Source organism: Notothenia rossii, assembly GCF_949606895.1.
Source record: "Notothenia rossii genome assembly, chromosome: 1".
Taxonomy (NCBI): Eukaryota; Metazoa; Chordata; class Actinopteri; order Perciformes; family Nototheniidae; genus Notothenia; species Notothenia rossii.
The window spans coordinates 11,949,469-11,971,032 of NC_136912.1; the positions used below are offsets into that span (position 1 = coordinate 11,949,469).

General features: G+C 41.5%; 2 protein-coding genes across 2 annotated transcripts in view; one reads left to right on the forward strand and one right to left on the reverse strand.

The window, feature by feature from the left end:
- lef1 (lymphoid enhancer-binding factor 1) overlaps positions 1-2,848 on the reverse strand; it is a 102,507-nt gene extending 99,659 nt beyond the window's left edge. Inside the window, exons 1-2 of the mRNA XM_079652159.1 lie at positions 2,723-2,848; positions 1,988-2,095 (exon numbers count right to left, since the gene is read on the reverse strand). The gene's annotated coding sequence lies outside the window, so the exon portion shown is untranslated. The remainder of the gene's footprint in view (positions 1-1,987; positions 2,096-2,722) is intronic.
- A 317-nt stretch (positions 2,849-3,165) lies between these two features.
- On the forward strand, positions 3,166-21,005 carry LOC307020753 (calcium uniporter protein, mitochondrial-like). Its single transcript, XM_079652286.1, has 8 exons — positions 3,166-3,679; positions 16,705-16,774; positions 16,926-17,093; positions 18,165-18,269; positions 18,391-18,548; positions 18,701-18,904; positions 19,468-19,584; positions 20,726-21,005. The coding sequence occupies exons 1-8, from the start codon at positions 3,572-3,574 to the stop codon at positions 20,801-20,803; spliced, it is 1,008 nt and encodes a 335-aa protein (XP_079508412.1). The 5' UTR covers positions 3,166-3,571; the 3' UTR covers positions 20,804-21,005.
- Positions 21,006-21,564: the final 559 nt, after the last annotated feature.

Sequence of the window (21,564 nt, forward strand, 5' to 3'; positions counted from 1 at the left end):
ATGATTCTTTACCAATAATACTGGATTCAGTGAACTGGTTTCTGTAGGGTATGACTAGGGTTGCAATGGGGCGGAACATTTCCGGTAAGTTTCCGGTACATTTCCATGGGAAGTTAAGCTGGGGAATATTGGAAATATTCCATATTGGAAATATTCCATATTGGAAACTTTCCACCGGAATAATGGGAATTAATGGGAATGTATTTGAGGGTAATGTAATCAAATTGTATCATTTTATTTTGAAATAAGACGTTGCGACTTCCGACTGATTTCAATAGAGCGGGTAACTCATGTGTGGATGTCAGCATGAGCAAGAGAAAGGTACCTGAGGAAAATCGTGTTTTCCAAGAAAAGTGGGAGAAAGAATATATGTTCACTGAATTCAGGGGTGAACCACAATGTTGAGTATGTTTGCAGAACGTTGCTGTAATGAAAGTAAGCAACTTGAGCCGCCACTACTAGTCATTTGTGTGTGTGTGTGTGTGTGTGTGTGTGTTCCAAGTGAATCTGCGGCCCCCTGGTGGCCAGTACATAAATGATGTGACCCCCACCACCATCCAAGTTGCCCATCCCTGCGGTGGGGGATGTGGTCTCAATAGCCATGCAGTAAGCAGTGTGCTATGTGCATGTGATTGAGGACTGGCATGGATATTCAAGTGTACTTGAATGGCATCTGTTTGTTTTAGTCAAGATGATGCTAAAATATACTTTCCCCAACTATATTTAAGTTCCCTATGAAGAGCCAACCGTCAATTTAGAAAATGCCCAGTTTATTCCCATGGAAAGTTTCCATCTTTGAAAGTTCCTGGAATTTTGCAACCCTAGGTATGACATAAATAAAAGGAAGTCTGAAAAATAAACAGCTTTTTATGAATAATGCCTCCTCCACTTTATCATCTGATTTAATGGAAGAAAACAAAACGTTTTCAGCGGGGTTCAGAGAGAGAAGCAATGACTCAATTTGCATCGGCTCATTTGAGTAGACATTCTCTTTAATGGCCTTAAAGAGGATTAACATAAAAAACATGTCCACAAACACTTACTCCTTATCACGACGTACCTTGCAAACAACACACTGTATTTTAGTATATTGAATTTATGATGCAAAACTACACAAATGTTCTTCAAAGTAGACACTATGCATAGAAAATGATTAATATTTTTCAGTGTGCTGAAAGCAGTTTTCTAGACTTGTTGGGTTTAAAGGTCGGTAGGTTAAAAGACAACCAGATTGTTGTCTGTTGAGCTCAGTTAAACTGATATTATTAACCAGGCTCAGCTTGACAACTGCACGGCTTATCTGTAAAATGCTTAAATAGTAATGATGAGTGAGCAGCAGTCAATAACGCCAATGGTATTTTAAAATGTGATTTTCCTGACTGGCATTATGTCCACCATATGATGGCTGGTCATTTTGTGGATTGAGAGCCAAGAGCACATTCCTCTGGTCCACTATTCACGACAGCTGAGGCTTCATTGATTGGTTTGGAGGAAAAGGACAAACAAGTCCATACCCATAACTCAGGGAAGAATTTGGTTGGTGTAAAAACTAAAGTCATCAGTCAGACTGATCAAATGAAGCATACAAAGAGGTTCTGAGTCAATAAACACTTACAGGTTTATGTATTTTAATTAGAACTAATGTGCACAATGAGACAATGAAAGAGAGAAGCTGATTGTGCTTTCTTTATTTATCCAACTTCCACACAAACACTTAAATAAAATACTTTGCTTTCTTTAATGAGAGGTCTCGAAAGCTTTTAATTTCAAGGGATATTAAACCAAGTAGTTGCCTTACAGGGTTTAGGCCAAAACTGAGGAACTGTGATATAAGCGGAAGTATTGGGCCTGAGGTACAATCTCTGAGTCAGACTTACACTGTGTATCTTTTTATGACTGAAAAGTATGTGTGTAGTTTTTTCAGTGGTGCAGGATTACGACAACATCTTATAAAGGGAAGGGAGCATTTGCTTGTTTGCTGTCTTACCAGGAGTTGAATGAGGGGGTGTTCAGTTTCATCTTGCTTATCCATCTTCACATCGACTGATCCTGGACCTCGGCACTTCTCACAATCACAGACTCCTTAGCAGGAACCCTGATACAAAATACCAACATTTTATATACAAAGATATTTTCATAATCAACACAGGTTTTTACCATCTGCCCAAATCAGTACATCTTTGCCTGTGGAAGAAACGAACATTTACATCCAGTAGTTTCACAAAATGTGTAGTTTTCACAAAAATAACTAAAAACATTGCCACACTTTTTTCTTCCTTGTACGATAATGTATGAGGCTAGCACTGGATATGAGAGTACTTTAATGAGGAATGTCACTTTTGACTTATTCTAGTGCATAGTAAGCAAAGCAGTGCTATTATTCCAATGAGAAATGGGTGATTTTTGCCGAACAAGGCTTGTGAAGCACCATTTGTGGACATTAGATACCAATAAAGTTGATTATTGAGGCATTAATAAAAGTGCAAACACAACAAAAGGACAAAAAACGATATACTGTTAATAAAGTCACAAAAGTGCAATTTACTTAAAAATCCAAGATGGTGGATATCACTTATTTCCCACTCTTGGCTGGAAGTTGTATTGCAACAGTTAATGATACAGGACATTTTTGTTGGTTTATTGAACTGTTTAAACAATACAAACACAATGGTAGGACATTTATAATTGCAGGTTTCATCAAAAGATAGCCGAACTAGCTTACCTTTCATGAAGGCTAATTGGTATTTGCCGCAAAGCAAAGGCAGGTGTGTGGTGACATTTCTTCTTCTTCTACGACGTTTAATGGCGGTTGGCTACCAACGAATAGGCGCATTACTGCCACCTATTGGACTGGAGTGTAGAGCAGTACCTTGGCAGGGGAAAAAACATAAAAAAACATAAAAAATGACATAATTATCTATATAATTATGGTTCTTGCTCTTAAGAAGGCTGAATACATTGTCTTATGGTCTCCCTAGCAGATTTCCCAAGGTTAGGCTGAGGTTTTCATGAACTAACCCTGAAACTAATCTATTGTCATCATATGTGTGGCAGTTTATTCAGACATGTTTGACAGTTTCCGGTTTATTAGTCTGTGGGGTGCATGCCAATTTTGTATTTGATTTCCTGTGTGTACTATTCTTAAACGTGTAATGACCTTCTCTTCCTGGTGAAATGTGTAACATGAAGACCTCTGAGGGTCCTCCAGCCTCAGTTTTTTTATAACCCTCTGTACATGCGCACTCTATACTTGGAGAGGTTGTATTGGTCATCCATGGTTGGGACAGCACATTACGTTCAGCTGCTCCCTGCTGGCTGCTTCATGCTAAACAGAAAAGAAGGGAAAAGGGAAGAAGAGTTTGGCAAGGACGGTGAACGTGCATGCAGTGAGGAGGAGGAGGAAATGGTATGCAGCACAGGCGGGGCTGTTCCTCCCTCTGTCCCGTAGCTGTTTTTATTTACAGCAAAAACACAAGCCCGTTTCCAACCGGAACACCGGGCTCCGAGGCTCATTTTGTGGAAGTCTCTCCACACGGTATGCCCGAAAAAAGCTCTTAAACACGGGTTAACGATGGCTTCGGTTCGGATGGTCGGCAAAGTTACGGCGAGACTTTTGGGAAGTATTCAGCCTCTTCACTGCAGTGTCAAAACTACGCGTCCTGTTACATTTCTTCACAAGGTAAATTCATATGTTTGTTAATTACTCTAATTCGTCTTGCTTAAATGTTACACCAACGTATAACTAGTTAACTAAACAGTGTTTGGGGTTGACTAACTGGCTTCCTGCTTTCTGAGCACAACAATGTACTTTGGTACACTGGGGATTGAATAGCGAACTTCAGTAATGTGAGGGAACTGTTTTAAGAAAGATTGATTTGTTTCATCTCTAAAATCAGATGAAAACTTAACGGAAAACATTTGTTGTTAATTGTCTTGCTTGAATGTGATTCATTGTTCACAAGCCTCTCTAATACTCAGTGGAGAAAGGCAACAACTGTGTGTCACTGTGCTCTCTATTTCTGTGTGATGTAATTTTGATTAAGGGTTGACAGAATAACCCATAAATTATTCAAGAAGCCTACATTACCTAGCTCTACTGTGGTTTGAAACGTGACTGATGAAGCTAATCAGCCTTGAAAGGTATGGTGGACTGATTATTACTCTACATTATTTTATCACAGGCAGTGTTCATTCGATTACTCCTCCATGGAAGCCATTCATGGACAACGACACCATGATTAGGTTGCTAAATATAGCCCTATCTTTAAGTATAGACTTGCTTTTCTATAGAAAAATCCCAAGAGACATCTCTGACATTGCTATACTTTGCAGCCTACAGCGTAAAGGTCCATATTGCATTGTATCATGAGCTGGAAATGTGCATCATCAGCTTGTATCAACACACAGCACCATGTCCTAGCCATAGCAAAAGATGCTGGGTAAATGACCTCACAAATCAATGTAATGTGTGTAGTGCTGCATGAAGTAAAACCCCTGATGGCATTCTCATTTTATGAATGAACTGTTAAATTGGATATTTAAACCTTTATTTTATAACCCATTTATCATCCTGTGCAAGAAATTGCAGAGGTCACCTAAGCCTTGAGCAGGCTGATCCCAAGCAGGCGGCAGAGTCTTTGCAAGTGAAAGAAGACCAGGACACACTGTAGTGCTAAACGCCAGCCTCGACACGGAGTGAATATTGATTTACAGTTTGGGGGATTATTTCTGTTAGATGGGCAAACTGTCATGAGTCACTCTGCATTCAAGAATGACTAAGATGAGCTCTATTTTTAGACCAAATCATATTTAAAATCCCAGTGTCAGTTCTCCTTTTGTCAAGTGTTGTTGCGGCTACACACTGACCAGCAAACCCCATTTGGACCTTTACGGCTAAAGACACTTAACACAGCCCTTATTTCAAAAATATCTTATCTTATCGTATCTTATTCATTGGTCTGTTCTGTATGGTCCAAATAGGTCATATTTTTCAACCACATATGGTTATTCAGGTCACTGCTTTTATGTTGTGCTATTCCTGTCTTTGACTTTATTTACAGTGGAAACAGTGTATTTAGCAAGCTTAAATATATGCAACAAGGGTCGATGTCTTTAACCCAGAGGCCACCACGATGCACCCCATAATTTACAGAGTGTGCAACAGCCTGTTTTCTATTGAATAGACAGGTGGACTATCAAAAGGGTTTATTCAGTGCTGTATAATCTGATGGATTAATTAAAAGGAGTACTGGATACAGAGTTGAAAGCGCTGCCCTGTTTATTCCTATGGAAGTGGGCACATGAAGCTAAAGTTGCTCGACTCTCAAGTACAAAATGATCCGGATTCTCTGAGGGTCTTCTTTACTATCAGGCCTATAGACAAAAAGCACACTTTCAATTTCCTTTAACCCCGCTTCCATGCTACTACTTAACATCCGTTTCTTGGCTCGATCTAATGAATGGAGAGAAAATATCCTTGAATTTGGCCTTTAGTGCATTTTACAACTTGTGATACTCAATAAAGTGTTGGTACTGGATTGTTGATTTAACAGAACAGAAATGACATGCTGATTTACAGACGTTTCTTTCTTAATGTAAGTCAATGGGAAAAACTGTTCATGGCCCCAATGGCATTAAGTCACTGACACGTAACTTGTGATTCCAGTGTTTGGTTTCTACAACACTTTGCTTCAACGCTTGACTTCGGGGGGACTCATATAATGTCCGTACACAGGTTTATTTAAAAAATATATATATAAACCGGGGGTGTTTCTCAATGTCGAAGAAGGCTGCTCCAGAGCCACTATTTCAAGGATACTACGTCATCGAGTCCCGCCGAAGGACTGTTCCATTGTCCTGGATGCTTGGAATTCTACCGAGGCCGGCGTCCTTCGTTGCGGGAAATTTCGCGGCTGCACATGCGTATCCTCTGCGGTCTTAAAATCCCCACAATGCTTTGCGCACGGACCAATTTCCAAAATCTTTGGCGGAAATCGCGCTCCATTTAAGGCCTCGCATATGACGCACACCTGCACACCAGTTAGCCTGTTCCACCATTCTTCGTTTTCTGAGGGATTTTTACCTCGCTTCTGAAGGACCTGACTCGGAGGGACATGTCCTACCAAGGAAGCGTCCTCAACATTGAGAAACACCCCGGATCTAGATGTTGTAAAAACACTCTTAGGTCAGGAGTGTGTTTTTAAAGGAGTGGCTGAACCACAGCCTGTTTTGAATAGGCTGGTACAACACCTTGTTTTAAGAGAGCCTTTGAAAAGACAGATAAATACTGCTGCATACAAAACCAGTTTTTGGAACCAGAATGCAAGTTAATCTAGGAAGCCGTGTTAGCCTGGGAAATAACAGGGATCACTTCGGAGGCTGTGGATAAGCAACTGAAAATGGATTTCCTCAAATATAAATTGAACAGATGCTATTTCCCTGCTTCTATACCATCGTGTAACAGACAACAACTATAGTCAGTGCGAGTAGACATGAGTTCAAAATTGAGCATACATTGTCCCTACTCTCATTATTGTAAAGGATTGTTAAATAAAACATCATCTACAGAAGGGGAAACCTCTGCCAACATCTGCTGTCATGCTCTCAGCACAAGATTACCACTTTGAAAACATTTTCAAAGCAAGCACTCTCACTTTCAGGAGAGAAGCCTTAGGGAATTTGTCTTGTATATCAGTGAGTGATGGAGATCTCAGAGAACACACTTCTTTTTTATTCACACCATTGTAATGCTACAGGTGTAATATGAATGAGCTTGAACGATACTAAGCAGCGCCGGAGTGCTGAGAGAAACGTAATAGACCTGCCGAAAACACTCAGTGCAGATACGTGTAACTGATTTTGTATTGAAGCAGTCCGTCGTTGTCAGTAGTTACAGGAACGTGTACTAGGAACGCTCAGAATTGTGGAAAACACACTAGTTTGCATTTTTTAGATGAAACGAGGATCAATACCACTTTTGAGCATCCAGTAAGAAAAGGTTAAGGAAGCTAACAAGGGTAAGGAGGGGGAACACTATTAGCATGGCTTCTTCATAAGTGAAAAAAGATGCCTGTCAGCATGTCTAAAGCTTTCTTGTATACACACCGTGTTTCCTGTGTATCTAACCTATACCCACAATAGGAGCCTTTTTAATATTCCGACCTTTCTGCAAATTGCTGTGCACAATGACTGACGTATGGTATTCAAATTCTTGTCATAAATCGGAAGTGAAGAATACCCCTGTGACTCCTGGATGTGTTCCTGACAACTACTCACTGTTACAACACACAACATGCAAAACATACAGCTGTGGATGTGTTGGAAGGCACATATCTATTCCATGTTTGACAGAGATGGACTAGCAGAAGCAGCTTAGCAGGTTACACATACTCCTAACATACCTTTCTACCTGATGCCCAGAGATAATTGATATGGATTACTCATTTCACTGTGGTGTCATTGCATACCAGCTATTTCCAAAAATATAACTCTGTTCCTTTTAGCATGGAATAACAACGCTGCCCATTGTGAAAACAAATCCCATACCAGCAGGGTTTCCAGAGACAACAAGACCAAATCAAGAGGCAAAAACGATGTTGTCATAGCCAATACTTCATAGTTTGTTGAAATAATAAGAAAACATATGCCTGAAATGGAGACAAATGATTATTCCAGAGAAACCGTAGCCCCAAAATGTCAAGATAGCTGGAACAAGCATCACTTTGTCAGTGACAGTTCTGTCTGACAGTAGGCTCAATTTGCTGTCTTGCCCCTTTTTATTGTGTGGCCCCGGCATTATAATGCAAGATAGAAGTGGTTTCATTCCAGCGAGCATGACTGCCAGTCTCTCAGCGTCAAGTCTGGCCACGCCACAGAGACCATACTTTATGAGGGCAGCGTATCCACAGGAATAGAATAGGAATGAAGCCCTGGCAGAAGCATGTGACATCGCCCGTGGGGATTCTGTCAGATTTGGTTTTTATTCTGTAGATAACAAGCTCTGGATCGTGGGACCACTGCCGCTTAGTATGGAAGAACTCCTCATCACAGCTGTAGTGAGAGAATACATTTTTTTGACCCCACAAAGTGAAGGATTAATGAGTCCTAAAGCCCAGACGTGAGGTTGCATTTTTCCACTTCCCTTGGCTGGAAGTCGGTGTGTATTTGATTAGATCCCTGAAACGAGGTCAATTGACAAGATAAGGAGATTTGAATGTTTTGCACAAACGCCTAAAATTACCGGCTTATATACGTGTGGACTTTACCCGTTATAACAATTTTAAATAAAGTCGCTATCAAGTGGCTAATTGAAAGTAGCTATTGTCACCATGCAAAACACTAGTCAGGATTTAAGTTAGTGGTACTGAGGTTAAGTAATGGGTCCTTAGGGTAGTTATTTTATAGCCTAATGCATGGTTTTTACATCCGCCGGATCTGATAGTATTCACTTTACTTAATTACCTTCTTGTCACGGGAACCGGTACAACGCTAACTAAATACAAAACCACACCTCTATTTACACATGATTCCAGCTCATCACTTTTGTTGCATGACATGTGTTTTCTGCTTCTGTACCATCGGCTGTCCAGTAAAGATGAAAATGCCAGAAAAAATGTGAATTTGTGTGAGGGCAAATGCCAGGTGTAGAGGCAGCTGAAGCCCCTGGGACTGGAGTGCAGTCAGAACACATCTGGAGGTTGTCTGGCTCGCAGTGTAATCAGATTCAAGGCAGGTGTAAATGCAATTTATAAAGCTTATACACAAGCCACACATTCTTCCTCCTGTTTCAAGCAGGATTAGCAAAAAGCTACACAAACCCCTCTCATCTGTAAAATGACAAAATGGTCAATACTGCAGCATCCCTTCCCCGACCTGCTACATGTTGTATTGACCGAACATTCTCCTCAATTAGCAGATTGCACATTGAAATTTGCTAACAGTCGAATAGCTTCAGTGCATCTGTCTTCTTTGGAGTAGGATCTAGGTAAAGAGTATAAGGTAATACCGGGCGAAAATGGAGTCTTAGTTTTCACTCTTTTGCTAAACTCAAACAGATGCTGGCTGTTTGAACCTGGGCCAAATCAAAATTGTCTTTCTGAGTAAAATCCATAATTTATATGATAATAAGAATGCAACAGTTAACACCTTTGCATATGTATCTCATCTGCAATATCAGTCACGTAGAGATATCTGAAAACCTCACCTCTGGCAGAGCGGAGGCACGCTTGAGCCAAGGCGCGTTATTGATTCCTTTTAGAAATGCGCATAGATAAAATCCAGTGTGTCAGCATAGTGGGTCAAATAAAAAAAACCTACATTCTTGACCTAATTTATCGTCTGTCTTGTCATCAACACATGCTGACAAAGATGTCACTGGAGGTCTTAAATATAAAAATCCCATATCAAACCTGTTAAGTTGTATTGTGCATAACAACATATTCACTTATTTCCAACTCCTTTGAGTCTGCCTATTGTGTCTTCAAAGAGGCCCTTCTGGGATCGTTGGGGTTTTCCCTTTCCTGTAGTGTGTTATATGCTTTTTGTAAATGGTCCAAAAAATCCCAACGCTCCACAGGGAGTATCTCAGAGACGGCCAGCTAACCAATCAGAGCAGATAGGCTCTGGTTTCAGACACAGGGTGAAAAGAGGTACTGCAGCACAAGCAGTATGAGAAAAATAAAGCAGGTTTTTAAGAGTAAACATGTCACAGTAGAGACACAAAATACAAATGATGAAACCTGAAATGAGCAGAATAGGGCCTCTTTAAATAAGTTCAACTTTGTTTCTAATCCCACAAGCTAGTTATTCATGCCCTTCTTGTCCTTGCGTGACCCTGGGACGATGCATTACTCACCGACAGTAGGTCTGACCAAAGGGGACAAATGATTCACCGAAGTTTGAATTTTTGTGTGGAGCTTTGCTGCCGGTTGAAGAACTGTCAGCTGATTTAAGCAGAGAGGACTTGGGCTCAGTAGTCGCCCAATGTAAGAGAGAATCCTCCTCATGAGTTTCTTAGGAATAAATAAAGACTTGCCCCTGCTTACCATCCTGCACCACCCATCCTGTTTGCAGTGAGACTCAGATGAGAAGTTAGTTCAACTACCCTCTTATCGTGGAAGAGTAAATATTTGAAAAACTTTTGTGGGCCTTCTTGACCAAACATTCCCAACACGAAAAAAAAAAAGGAAGTCCTCGCATTTAATCAGCATTCAATTAAAAGTAATACTGTATTTCTTTAGTTTCCTCAGTTTTTTACCCTTTTAGTATTTTTCTGTTTGCCCCACCTAACATTTCATTTGTCCGATTTGTATGAAAAACGTGTTGCAGACAGACCTTGTGTTTCCACTACCTTCATGCCTTCTATACAGCAGTCACCTCCATCGCACCGTGTTCCCTCTTTGTGTCCCATCTCGACCGCATCATTAACTGGGAAGCAGAAGACAAATGCTTCCATGCAAATAGTTTTCATGGCACAGTGCTCGGTGCTCCTATGACGGCAACGGGAAAGAATTCCATTTTCTCTTCTTGGCTGCCTTCATTTTTCATCGCAGCCTTACATTTCGCTCCCTTTATCACCCTCACTCAATTTCCTTTGCTTCCTGCTTCAAGGCACGCTTGCAAGATATTTTTTTTCATTACATTATTATCTTGGCTGTTCTCATACGCTGCACTTATACCTTCAAAAATGCATGTGCACTATAATTCCGATACAACCGCCATAATCAATTTGTTTGTAGCCCATATATTATCTACAGCTTGTTTAGATAAGTGCCATCCAAGTGATTATTATTATATTTAAACTTGACACAATTCCTAATAGATGGCCCTGCTTGGAAACTGCAGTGAAAATGATCTGCTTGTCGTCATGATAACTAATTATTGCTGGAGCGAGAAGCCCCGGCCTGCCTCGCTGCAGAGGAGGGAGATGGCAGTCTGTCATCATATTGCTCATCCCCCCCCCCCCTCTCTCTCCCCGTAGGTATGGCATAAATAAGAAACATACGGCTTAAGGGGTAAATATACTTACGGATGTTTTTTTTCAGAAAGAAACAGTTGGAGCAAATCATTTTCTGCGATGATGAGCAGGTGTGCAGCGCGGTTCCCTGCAGCTCTAAATTGACTCTGAATGTTTGAAAGATAATAAATAAGAAGCACCCTGCATTTTGAAGAGTGATTATTGTGTTTTCTTCTAGTCTAATTGGGAAAGTGTGTTCTGTTTTGATAAGCAACAAATGTTCCATTGTGCAGCCGGTGGTGAGGTTATTCCTCGTGTGTTTCTGTCTTATGACACAGCATCAGAGCGTGAAGCCTGTTACTGTTTGCTGTGCGAGGGCTCGTTCTTGTTCAGGCAGCGCTGTCTTTAACCTGCGGCCCTTTTGTTAGGTGCTGAAGGTTTATGGGTGTGTCGGCCCCTGCATGGGAGTAGCCTAAATGAAACCATACTGTAGATCATATGAAGCACTTTAGTTGGACATTTCTAATCTACTCTGGTAAATGGTAGACCTGCACACACCCGCTGAACCGTCTTGCATTTGTGTGCACGGCTTATAGTCTCTTTCAACCTCACTTCTTAGGTGAAGATGATTGGCTAGTCGGTATGAGAGAAGATGCATGACCATCATTTATCTTCACACGTAAGTTGTGTAATAATTTCAATACTACTGTTATCACTAACAATTGTATCGCAACATAAACTAAATCTTGGCCACTTCCTAAATTGGTTATGCAAGTAATTTAGCATTCTATGAATATGTATATTTTTCTTTTAGTTTGACAGGACTCTCGGTTTAAGACTTAAAGGTCCCATGTCATGGCCATTTCTACTGATCATAATTCCATTGTTGAGGTATATTAGAATACATTTATATTGTTCAATGTTCCAAACTCACATTGGTTTCTCATACAGCATCTCTATATGAGAAACCCACTGCTTGTTGGAGCTCCTGCCCCCCCCCCCCTGTGAGCCTAGTGGCCGTCTGCGAGACAGCGAAACCCAGCCCGACCACACACGCACACACACTCGCAGCCTCGCCGCGTCCCGCCGTCTCAGAGAGGAGAAATTGGCGGAGCTGAGAAAAAAGATTGTGTGTGTGTGAGGAAGTCCGCGGATTGTCCAAATGTAACGGCTCCGCGGATGTAACGTAACGGCTCCACGGATTGGTCCATTTGGGCCAGTGGGTCCATTTGGGTATGGGCACGTCACTGTACCCAGGAAGAAAAAGAGAAATCCCCAACGAGGCGCTCTGGGGCAGCATAGACAGGTCTTTTCTGTGTTAGAGTTTTACTCGCTACAGGGTGTACTTTGAGGGTTTGTGACTCTGCAGACCGTTTACATGCAGACAAACCTTCATAACACACAAGGGGACGGGTAATAACCTGAAAAGCATGACATGGGACCTTTAAATATTTCATTAAGGGTTGAATGGAGGGCCATCATTCTTCTTTGTTCAGACATTGACGGTCCCCTCAGGATTTAGCCATATGACTTTTGTGATTATCTGACTTTCCTCTAGCCCCACCATTAAGTTCCACATTGTTGGTATTGTATCATATTCCTCCCACGCCTATTAGATGTACTGCCATGAAATTTGATTACTCTGAATTCTCCGCTTGGTCAAAACTTTGTGTAAAGTTCTTTGATTTATGTAAAAACACTTGCAAAAGAAATGATATTCAGCTTAGAGGTACTTTGTGTTTAATTGCTACGAAGCAAATGTCAGTACGTAGACGGTAGTTGTTATCATTTCAGTGTGCTAATGTTAGCATTTATCTGAAAGCACTGCTGTGTTGACACTTTATAGTAAAAGATTATCTCTGTTGTTGCGTGCCAGTGAGTTCTATGCATTCATAACAGCATAAGATTTTCCCCACAAGGCTCATTAAAGCATCGTTGCTGTTGCTCCTTATGTGTCCATCATCTATCACCGAGTGTAACAAGGCCAGGTGGCTCGGCATGCTTTTCTATAGTCTGTTACTAACACTGAACTGTAAGGCTCATCCATCACAAGACCCTTGGATGTGTTTGAATTGTGTTTGCTATAAATATATCATTGCCAAATTGTTCTTTGACGTTATTGCAGTGCTATGTAGATCAAATGCAGCTGCCACCTAAAGGCGGAGAGGAGTAAAAGGTCAGTCAGTGTTTCTAATGCAGTGTGCTTAAGTCAGTAATAAGGGGGCCAGCGGCATGGCTTTGGAAATGAACTTCTATCCATCACACAGCTCCCAAGTCTCATTATGTGCCACACTGGCCACGCTGTGCTGATTTAGAATGGCACTGGTATGTGTGCACATAGCATGAAGACTGCCTGGACTCAGTCAGCCGGTGAATTGACGCTGGTCACTGATCTCTCACACACACACACACACACACACACACACACACACACACACACACACACACACACACACACACACACACACACACACACACACACGTACACACACATTGAGCAAAGAGAATATTACTCCAGCGCCATATCTGCTGTTTTCACAATCTGATGCAATGAGCACAAATGTCTCACTCCCCTGCTAAATTACTTTTACGTGAAATGTTTTCTGATGAGTGACATGGTATAAGCATTTTCTTCTCATGTGCCCACTGTGTGAGTCGGCTGTCGGCGCCTGCATGCTCAGTTTAATGAGGCGCTCTGGCTGCAGCGGCTGGGGAGTCTCATAAGATAAAGCTCCAGGCAGTTTAGCATACTGCTAATGTGTTTGCTCTCATAGGTTAACTAATAGGGGTCACAGCATAACTACACTTCTTCAGGTATCAGGGATGGGAACTGTTCTACAAAAAGGCAATATGATGACAATGAGGTATATCAAATTTGTCATCTATCATAAACCGTGGCAGCTGTCCCTTTTTAATGTCTGTTGATTGTCTGCCCGGTGGTCCCTGACATGTTTGCCAATATTGCAAATCAATATTTGGACATGCTTTCCATCTGTATGGATTTGTGGTCAATGTAATGAATGACTTTGCTAGTGAGGTATTTCATTTACAATTTAGCCGTCCATAAACCATCTTTTAAATTGATTTGAACCGTATTAAAACACAGAAAGAAGGTTTTTCTTCCATGATATCTAATATAAACTGCACTGTATAGAGATGTGGGATACTACCACTTGTGATTCTGTGATGATATCCATTTGTTTGACATGTTTTACTGTTGTCAAAATATGAACATACATCCCCTAAAAATACTTTTCCCAGTGTCCACGGGGAGCAGGTGTGCTGAAGCGTTGGTGATCGAGCGCTCAGCTGTGTAACAGCAGCTGGACATCTCACACAAACTGAACAGATACAATGTCGTCGCATTGGGATCACTTTGTTCGGCTCTTTTTGGGGAATGGAGAGTATTTATAAAATCATGTTGTCCTTCGCAGTGTGGTCAACACTTCTTTTTATTATACTGTTTCTTTCTGTTCCATCTCCTGGGTTTACCATTAATGGTGTTTGGCTTCATAGTTTGTTACAACACACAGCCTCTGCTCATGCACACAGTTACCTATTGCTGTATTGAGTGTTTTTACTGTTAAAGTCCTGCTATCACCTGCCCAGTGGAGTGTTAGGAGCATCTAGCCTTAACTCCCACCATCCCAAGGCCATCTGCTTTTCTCAGCCCATGAAAATGGATGGCTCCCTTGTTGCTCTTTAATGTGATATTGATCGAGTAAACTCCCAGCTGGAGGACAAAGGGGTGGGTGAGAGTGGCTTCCACATCCCTAGATATCAGTCGGACCCCTTTGACTCTGAACAGGAAACGCTGTGGAGGAATCCGTTTTTAAAGTTCAAAAGACCCGAGTGTTTCAACACCAAGAAGCCAGTATTCAGAGCTTTATAGGAAACTGAAGTATATAATATCACAAATCAATTATATTGTAACGTTCACAGATGGAGTCGGAAACAGGCTTCTAGTTATTAGGCTTTAATAACTCTTATTTTCTTTGAAGATCAAAGGTACAGATATCACTTGCAGGTTCAACCTCACACTCTCTTAAGCTCTCACACACACCTTTATAAGCCAGACTACGTCACCACTTCCCGCCCTCCCCCGTCTGCTCCCCCAACCACAGGCCCGCCCTCAACCAGTATCCCGGTACAGCTCTATGATTGGCAGAGAGACGGGGGATACCTGAGTGACACCCTCAGCATCCTATCAGAGTCGCTACAATATTCTGAATGTCATCATATAGCTGCTATGAAAGTGGCCCTATTATGCATTTTGGGGGTTTCCCTTTCATGTAGTGTGTTAAATAGGTTTTCGTGCATGTAGATGATCTGCAAAGACTGAAAGCCCAAAGTTCCCTGCAGAGGGAGTCTCTCTTCCCCCCTGGGCTGTGGTTTCAGACAGAGGGTGGAAAGAGGTGCTGCAGCACAGGCAGCTTGAGAAAGATAAGGAGCTTTTTGAACAATAACCCTCCTATTGTCTTCGTTTCCCCCCCCCCCCCCCTTACTTTGGTGTTCACGGTCAAATTTCACCGGTCCTGTTTTAACTGCTATTAAATTAACACAAAAACCATTCATCATCACCACATTTCATTTAACACCCTTTCAAACTGTACATAGTGTATCAGACTACTGGTATACATGAACAACTGCAGTAAATATAGAAAGAATAGACACTGAACATGTATTGCGTGTGCCAGGTGTGATCCAGGGGATGGGCACATAAGAGCGGGAAATGTATCAAATTGTTCTGTGATTGACATGGGGGGATTGGGCACATAAGGGGGGGGGGGGACACATCTACAGTATGTGTGTTTGTGTGAGTGTTTGTGTTTGATCTGATCAGGATGGTTACTAATTCCTTTTCCTTATGGCGGTCATTTTTGTCCGGGAGCACCATGGGTGTTACAAAGTTGACTAAATCATCCAAAATTCAACAAAAGTGGTGATCAGCAATTGTATATGTTCAAATGTCTACTGTGAAGGATATCACAAAGCCTTAATGCAATCGAATGTAAAACAAAAAAGTTATGATTGATGAAAGTAGTAAATCGGTCAGATTTGACCCGAAGACAACAGGAGGGTTAAAGCAGTAAACATGTCACAGTAGAGGCACAACATACACATTTAAACCAAAAGATTAGCATAATATGTCGTCTTTATTGTTATTGTGATTTCATTTACTACATTTGATTTTATTGGTTTGAAACTATAGAGATATAAGGCTGACTTTCAACAGTACAGTTGTGATTTGTAGCAAGAAGTCCCAGGGGCTTTAAATATTGAATAGAAAATATGACTGCATTTAAACTACACAATATGACACACCAAGAATGTTAAGTGCAGCACAGAGAAGAACTCCTGCTGACTAGAGTAATGAGCAGTGCTCTATGAGTGCCCTCTTGAAAGTACTTTTCATTGAGATGAACACATTTCACATTTCATGGTTTAAATGTAATTACTTTGGTGCATCCACTCATTTCATCACCAGATGTTAGATCAGAAACCATTTAAAGGGAGTGTCAAGTGTTTCAAAAGCATTGTTATTGAAGACATTCCTATTAACCTAGAGTGAAAACCAAGACCAGGGAAACTCAATTGATGTGGATCTATTTTCACATCCTTCATTTCAGGATGCTACTCTGTCAGTTCACTAAAGGAGGGGTTTCATTTTGAGTACAGAGAACAAACTGACGTAAGCTGCTTCTGGTCTTTTTGCATTTTTTTGTTCATTACTACTTTTTCTTTTTCAGGTTCAACAGAGGTCGCCCCTTCTTGGAAATAGCCCAGCGTTTTTCTACAGTACACTCGCTCCCTCCAGTGGTAAGATACAACTACAACATCAACATGGCAACAAATTACACACATCTGTTCCGTTTATGTCTTTACAATCACTACTACTACAAAAAAAAAAAAATGTGGAGATGATCTGTGTACAAGCAATATAAATGATTTGCCCCTCTTTGTGTTGCAGACTTGTCTTTGAAGTACAAACATGGCCGATTGGTTCTGGAGGTGCCATTGCCCTCCAGAGATGAGGTGTGTCTGTTCTTCCTCAGACCCATGCTGATGAGCGTGGGAGACCTGATCTCAGATCTGCAGAAAGAGGACCCCGGGGCCAAGGCATCCATTTTGTCCAAAGGTAGGACAACATGACAAGTGTTAGCTACACAGATGGCATTGTTGAGCTTGCAGTCAGTCAAGTCTGACCATTTGAAACGTAACCTGGTTCGACAGGTTCTTTGTTAGAATTGAAAGTTGAAGAGCAGCTTTGAGTGGTTTGGCACGATGCCTGCAAACAATATTTTAACAACCATTAACATTATTTAACAACAATTATAGATAATCTTATGATCTATACAATGACTAAGCTGGTATAGTACTTTCTTAATGTGCATGGGTCATGAGCATGAGGTGCTTTCACTTTTATGCAGTTTTTCACAAGAAAAAAACCAACATTTTAGAAAGAAAACTTTTTTTTCCAGTTTTCTAAAACCCTCATTATATCCTGCCATTATTGCAGGCTGATAATCTGTTTTTAAAAAAAAAAAAATAATGTTCTGTGCTCCCCCTCAATGCTTCCAAATGCATTTGGACTTTGATTAAACTGTCAAACAGGCAGCACTGACCGAGTATGAATCCAGTTTCTGCATTGCCTATTTTTCGCCTCGTTTTCAGAAACATATACCTGTTAGCCGTAAGATGAGAATGAACCGGCTGTCGAGTTGAAAACAGTCGAGCTAAAAGCAATCATCACCCGCCAACTTATAATTGTACAGCTAAACAGTCCAGCGCTCCTGCTGCAGAGCATTTGAAGTAGGGGATGCTTCTCATATTCTGCTAACTGGAAAAACCTGCTTTTTCCCCCAGTAGCTATCCCTCTGTTTAACAACACTAGCTGGCACATTGCTCAGAAGCTGCTGATAAGTAAACGGGTTTCATTCAAGGAGATAGGACACGTTGTATTTGAGTTGGACAGATTGGAATCATCCCCATGTGTCTCATTCCTTTACAACACCTCCAGTTTTGCAATGATGAGTAATTGTCTTTGCACTCACTCTTTTTATGACGTTTATTTATGATGTATGGTTATTCAGCTTTACTGTGCTTATTTTGGTCATCTACCAAGAAGCCTTTTTTGCAGTGCTATAAAAATATGAAGTTATATGATTGAGATAAAGTACTGAGTTGGACATCTGTCCTCTTCTGACAGATGGAGAGCGTGTAACCAACACCACGCTGATAGACGCCCTGCTGGATAAGGACTTCCAGCTCGTCATCAATGATGCCGTTTATAATGTCATCTCTCCTGAAAAGGGTACCACACATTTCTGTCCTATCAGATGTTTTCTGCTTAGCAATTATAACTTTGGCCGCAGTTATCTCTCCAGTCACGACTCATCTTAACATCCCACCCTCATCCACCCCGTGTGTTGCAGTGGCTACCAGTGAGCAAGCCATGGAGATGGATGACATGAAGCATGTCGTGCATCTGCTGCACACGGCACTCCACATGCCTGAACACCACATGCTGAAGGAGAGGCAGCTGCTGGAGAGACAGGACGTCCTCAAACAGGAGCTGTCCCCCCTGGAGGAGGTAGTGGATACGTCTCAACATCTGCATCTATGACACCTCTCTGTCTCCTTGTTACATCCTTGTTTTTGCAAAGGCACAGATGCCATTTCTGTCCTGTTAGTTCTGTTGGCTGATAACCTCCTCCTCCTTGTGTCTCTGCCTGGCGCTGACAGGTGAAAGCTCAGCTGTCCCGGTCCGCAAACTTCCACAGCGCCAGGGTGGTGTGGACCGGCCTGGCCCTGCTGTCTGTGCAGGGCGGGGCTCTGGCCTGGCTCACGTGGTGGGTTTACTCATGGGACGTCATGGAGCCCGTCACGTATTTCATCACCTACGCCACCAGCATCGGAGCCTTCTCCTATTATGTCCTTACCAAACAGGCAAGTCTCAGGGAATAAAGACACACACCTCTTTCTCTTCCTGTTTCCAACTCTGTTTTGATACAAAGGAAAGGTTCAAAATGTCAATGTTATTTCCGTACATACGAAATGAACTACAGCCAGAAGCATTTAGATTAGCCTAGCATAAAGACTGGTAAACACTAGCCTGGCTTTGTCTGAAGATAAAAACATGTGCTTACCGGTAATAGACATTGTTGGTGTTTTATGTGAGTTGAATTGCCCACCGCCATTTCCTGTCTCTGCTGCTTGTCTGTCAAACTCACTTTGACTGCAAGGAAGTCACTGCGGCATGCCTTGAAGTATCTTGGCACGTTAACGGTAGACCATAAAACCACTAGATTTGATTTCCTTTTACAGGCTTTAAGTGAATTGCTTGGTAGCTGTTGGCTATGATTTAATATTTCACTGACAGACATGTTAATCCTTTTACCAAACTTTTTTATCTGAGACACTCCAACCTGGTGCTCTGCTGTACAGCGTATGTGTGCCGATGTGTTTTCCTCTCCATATTGATTTTAATCCAATTTTCTTTTTTCCCTCAGGATTATTTATACCCAGACGTTAAAGACAGACAGTTCCTGCATTCCTTTTATAAGGGGGCCGGCAGGAAGAAATTCAACGTGGGAAAATACAATGAACTGAAGGATGAGCTGGCTGAGGTTGGTTGATTGGTTCACTTGTTATAATCCAACATATACAGACACTTAGGAGTCTCTGGGTGTTTCTCAATGTCGAGGAAAGCTGCTCCAGAGCCACTATTTCAAGGATACATCGAGTGCCGCCGAAGGACTGTTCCAATGTCCAGCATACTTGGAATTCTACCGAGGCCGGTGTACTTCGTTGCGGGAAATTTAGAGGCTGCTCATGTGTATCCTCCGCGGTCTTAAAATCCCCACAATGCTTTGCGCACGGACCAATTACTAAAATCTTTGGCGGAAAATGTAAGGCGGGGCCTCTCATATGACGCACACTTGCTAGCCTGTTCCATTCTTCGTTTTTCGAGGCTAGGAGGTATCCTTGCCTCGCTTCAACTCACTCAGTCGGAGGTACATGTGCTACCTCAAGCCTCCTCGACATTGAGAAACACCCACTGTCTTCCTCACTGACATGTTAAGGACACTTCGAAGAGTAGGAAGAAGAAGCTACAGTTTAACAATGTCATACTTAAAACAGTAAAAGAGCAAAATTACAAATCAGACTTTGAAATTCCACTGACCACTGATTCAGCGTTTTAATCCAATAACAAATAGATAAATGTAAAGCTATTTATTTTTTCTTAAATTGCAGCTATTTATGTGCAAATAAAACTAAGAAAATCTACAGCCATGCTATCAGCTTCGTAGGGCAAATGCTTTGAGAAAAATGCTTTTGTTTGCAAGCTAACGTGCTAACAACGACAGTCTTCAAATGCTTATCATTAGCAGATAAAATGGTTACAATGTTAATCATATTAGTTCAGTGTATTAGCATGTACAGATAAGCACCAGAAGCAGAGTACAGCTGAGGCTGATAGTAAGTCATTAGTTGTGCTATACAAACAACATGTTCGACCTCATGGTGGCCCTAAATGAATAGTTAGTGAGTCATAGGTCAACACATGTGTCTGGACCCAAATGTCATGCAGTCCATGCATTAATCATTGGGTCATTTAACTCAAAACTACTCATGTAAACCGAATGCTGCTAGTGAGGCTAAACACAAGTTAAGTTGTTTAAAAATGTGCCTTGCCTTCTAAAGAATCAGCTGAATTGTTGGTTAGATTATGAAATGGTTTGTGTGACTGTGTTTTCTGTGCGCCAGGTGGAGGAGGACCTGAGACGTCTGAGAAATCCGACTCAATTTCACTTTCCGCTCGAACAGATCCAGCCGAGGCCATGAACGAAGCCAAGCCATGAACAATGGTCACACTCAAACACTCCAGAGCAAAAACAAATATTCTGCTTTATTTTGATAATGGTGCCTTTTTAGCAGGAATCCATGTCATTCTGTGTTTTCTTTACAGTCTTGATAATGATGCCAATTATGTCTTTGAGAAAATGACAAACACTGACGACTATTGAATTAAAAATAATTGCCCGAACATCAGGAGAATCTCTCGTCTTCCTTATGTCTTATTGTGGAAAGGTTGTGGTTTACCCTTATGTTGTGTTCGGGTCTCCCGTGACCCGTTTCAAGTTTAAAATGATACAAAAAACTAGAGCGTAGTTATTATATCGGAACAAGGCTTCATGGTATCCTCCACAACAGCTATATAAACACTACAAAACAGATTTTGACAATTTTTGCCAAGTCTGAAGGTCTCTAAAAACCAAAGTGTATAATTTGGTGTTGGGGTCTGGGGAGACCCAGCAGAATTGTTTTGGGTCACTCAAGGTCAAATTTGGCCCAATCAAGATTAATCTTTGACTTTAGACACCCCACCCCCTTCATCAACTGTAACAATAATCTTTCGCAACATGCACCTGGTCTCCCCTCCCTCTGCCCCCACGGGAACTCGACCTTTCTCAAAGAATATGTACACTAACATTTGAACTCACACGTGCAATATGTGGTGTAATGTGTTTTGGGGCCATAACATTAGATTACAACAGGATTGTACGGTTATGAATGCATTATAAGTTAGTTGTGATGTAGATAAA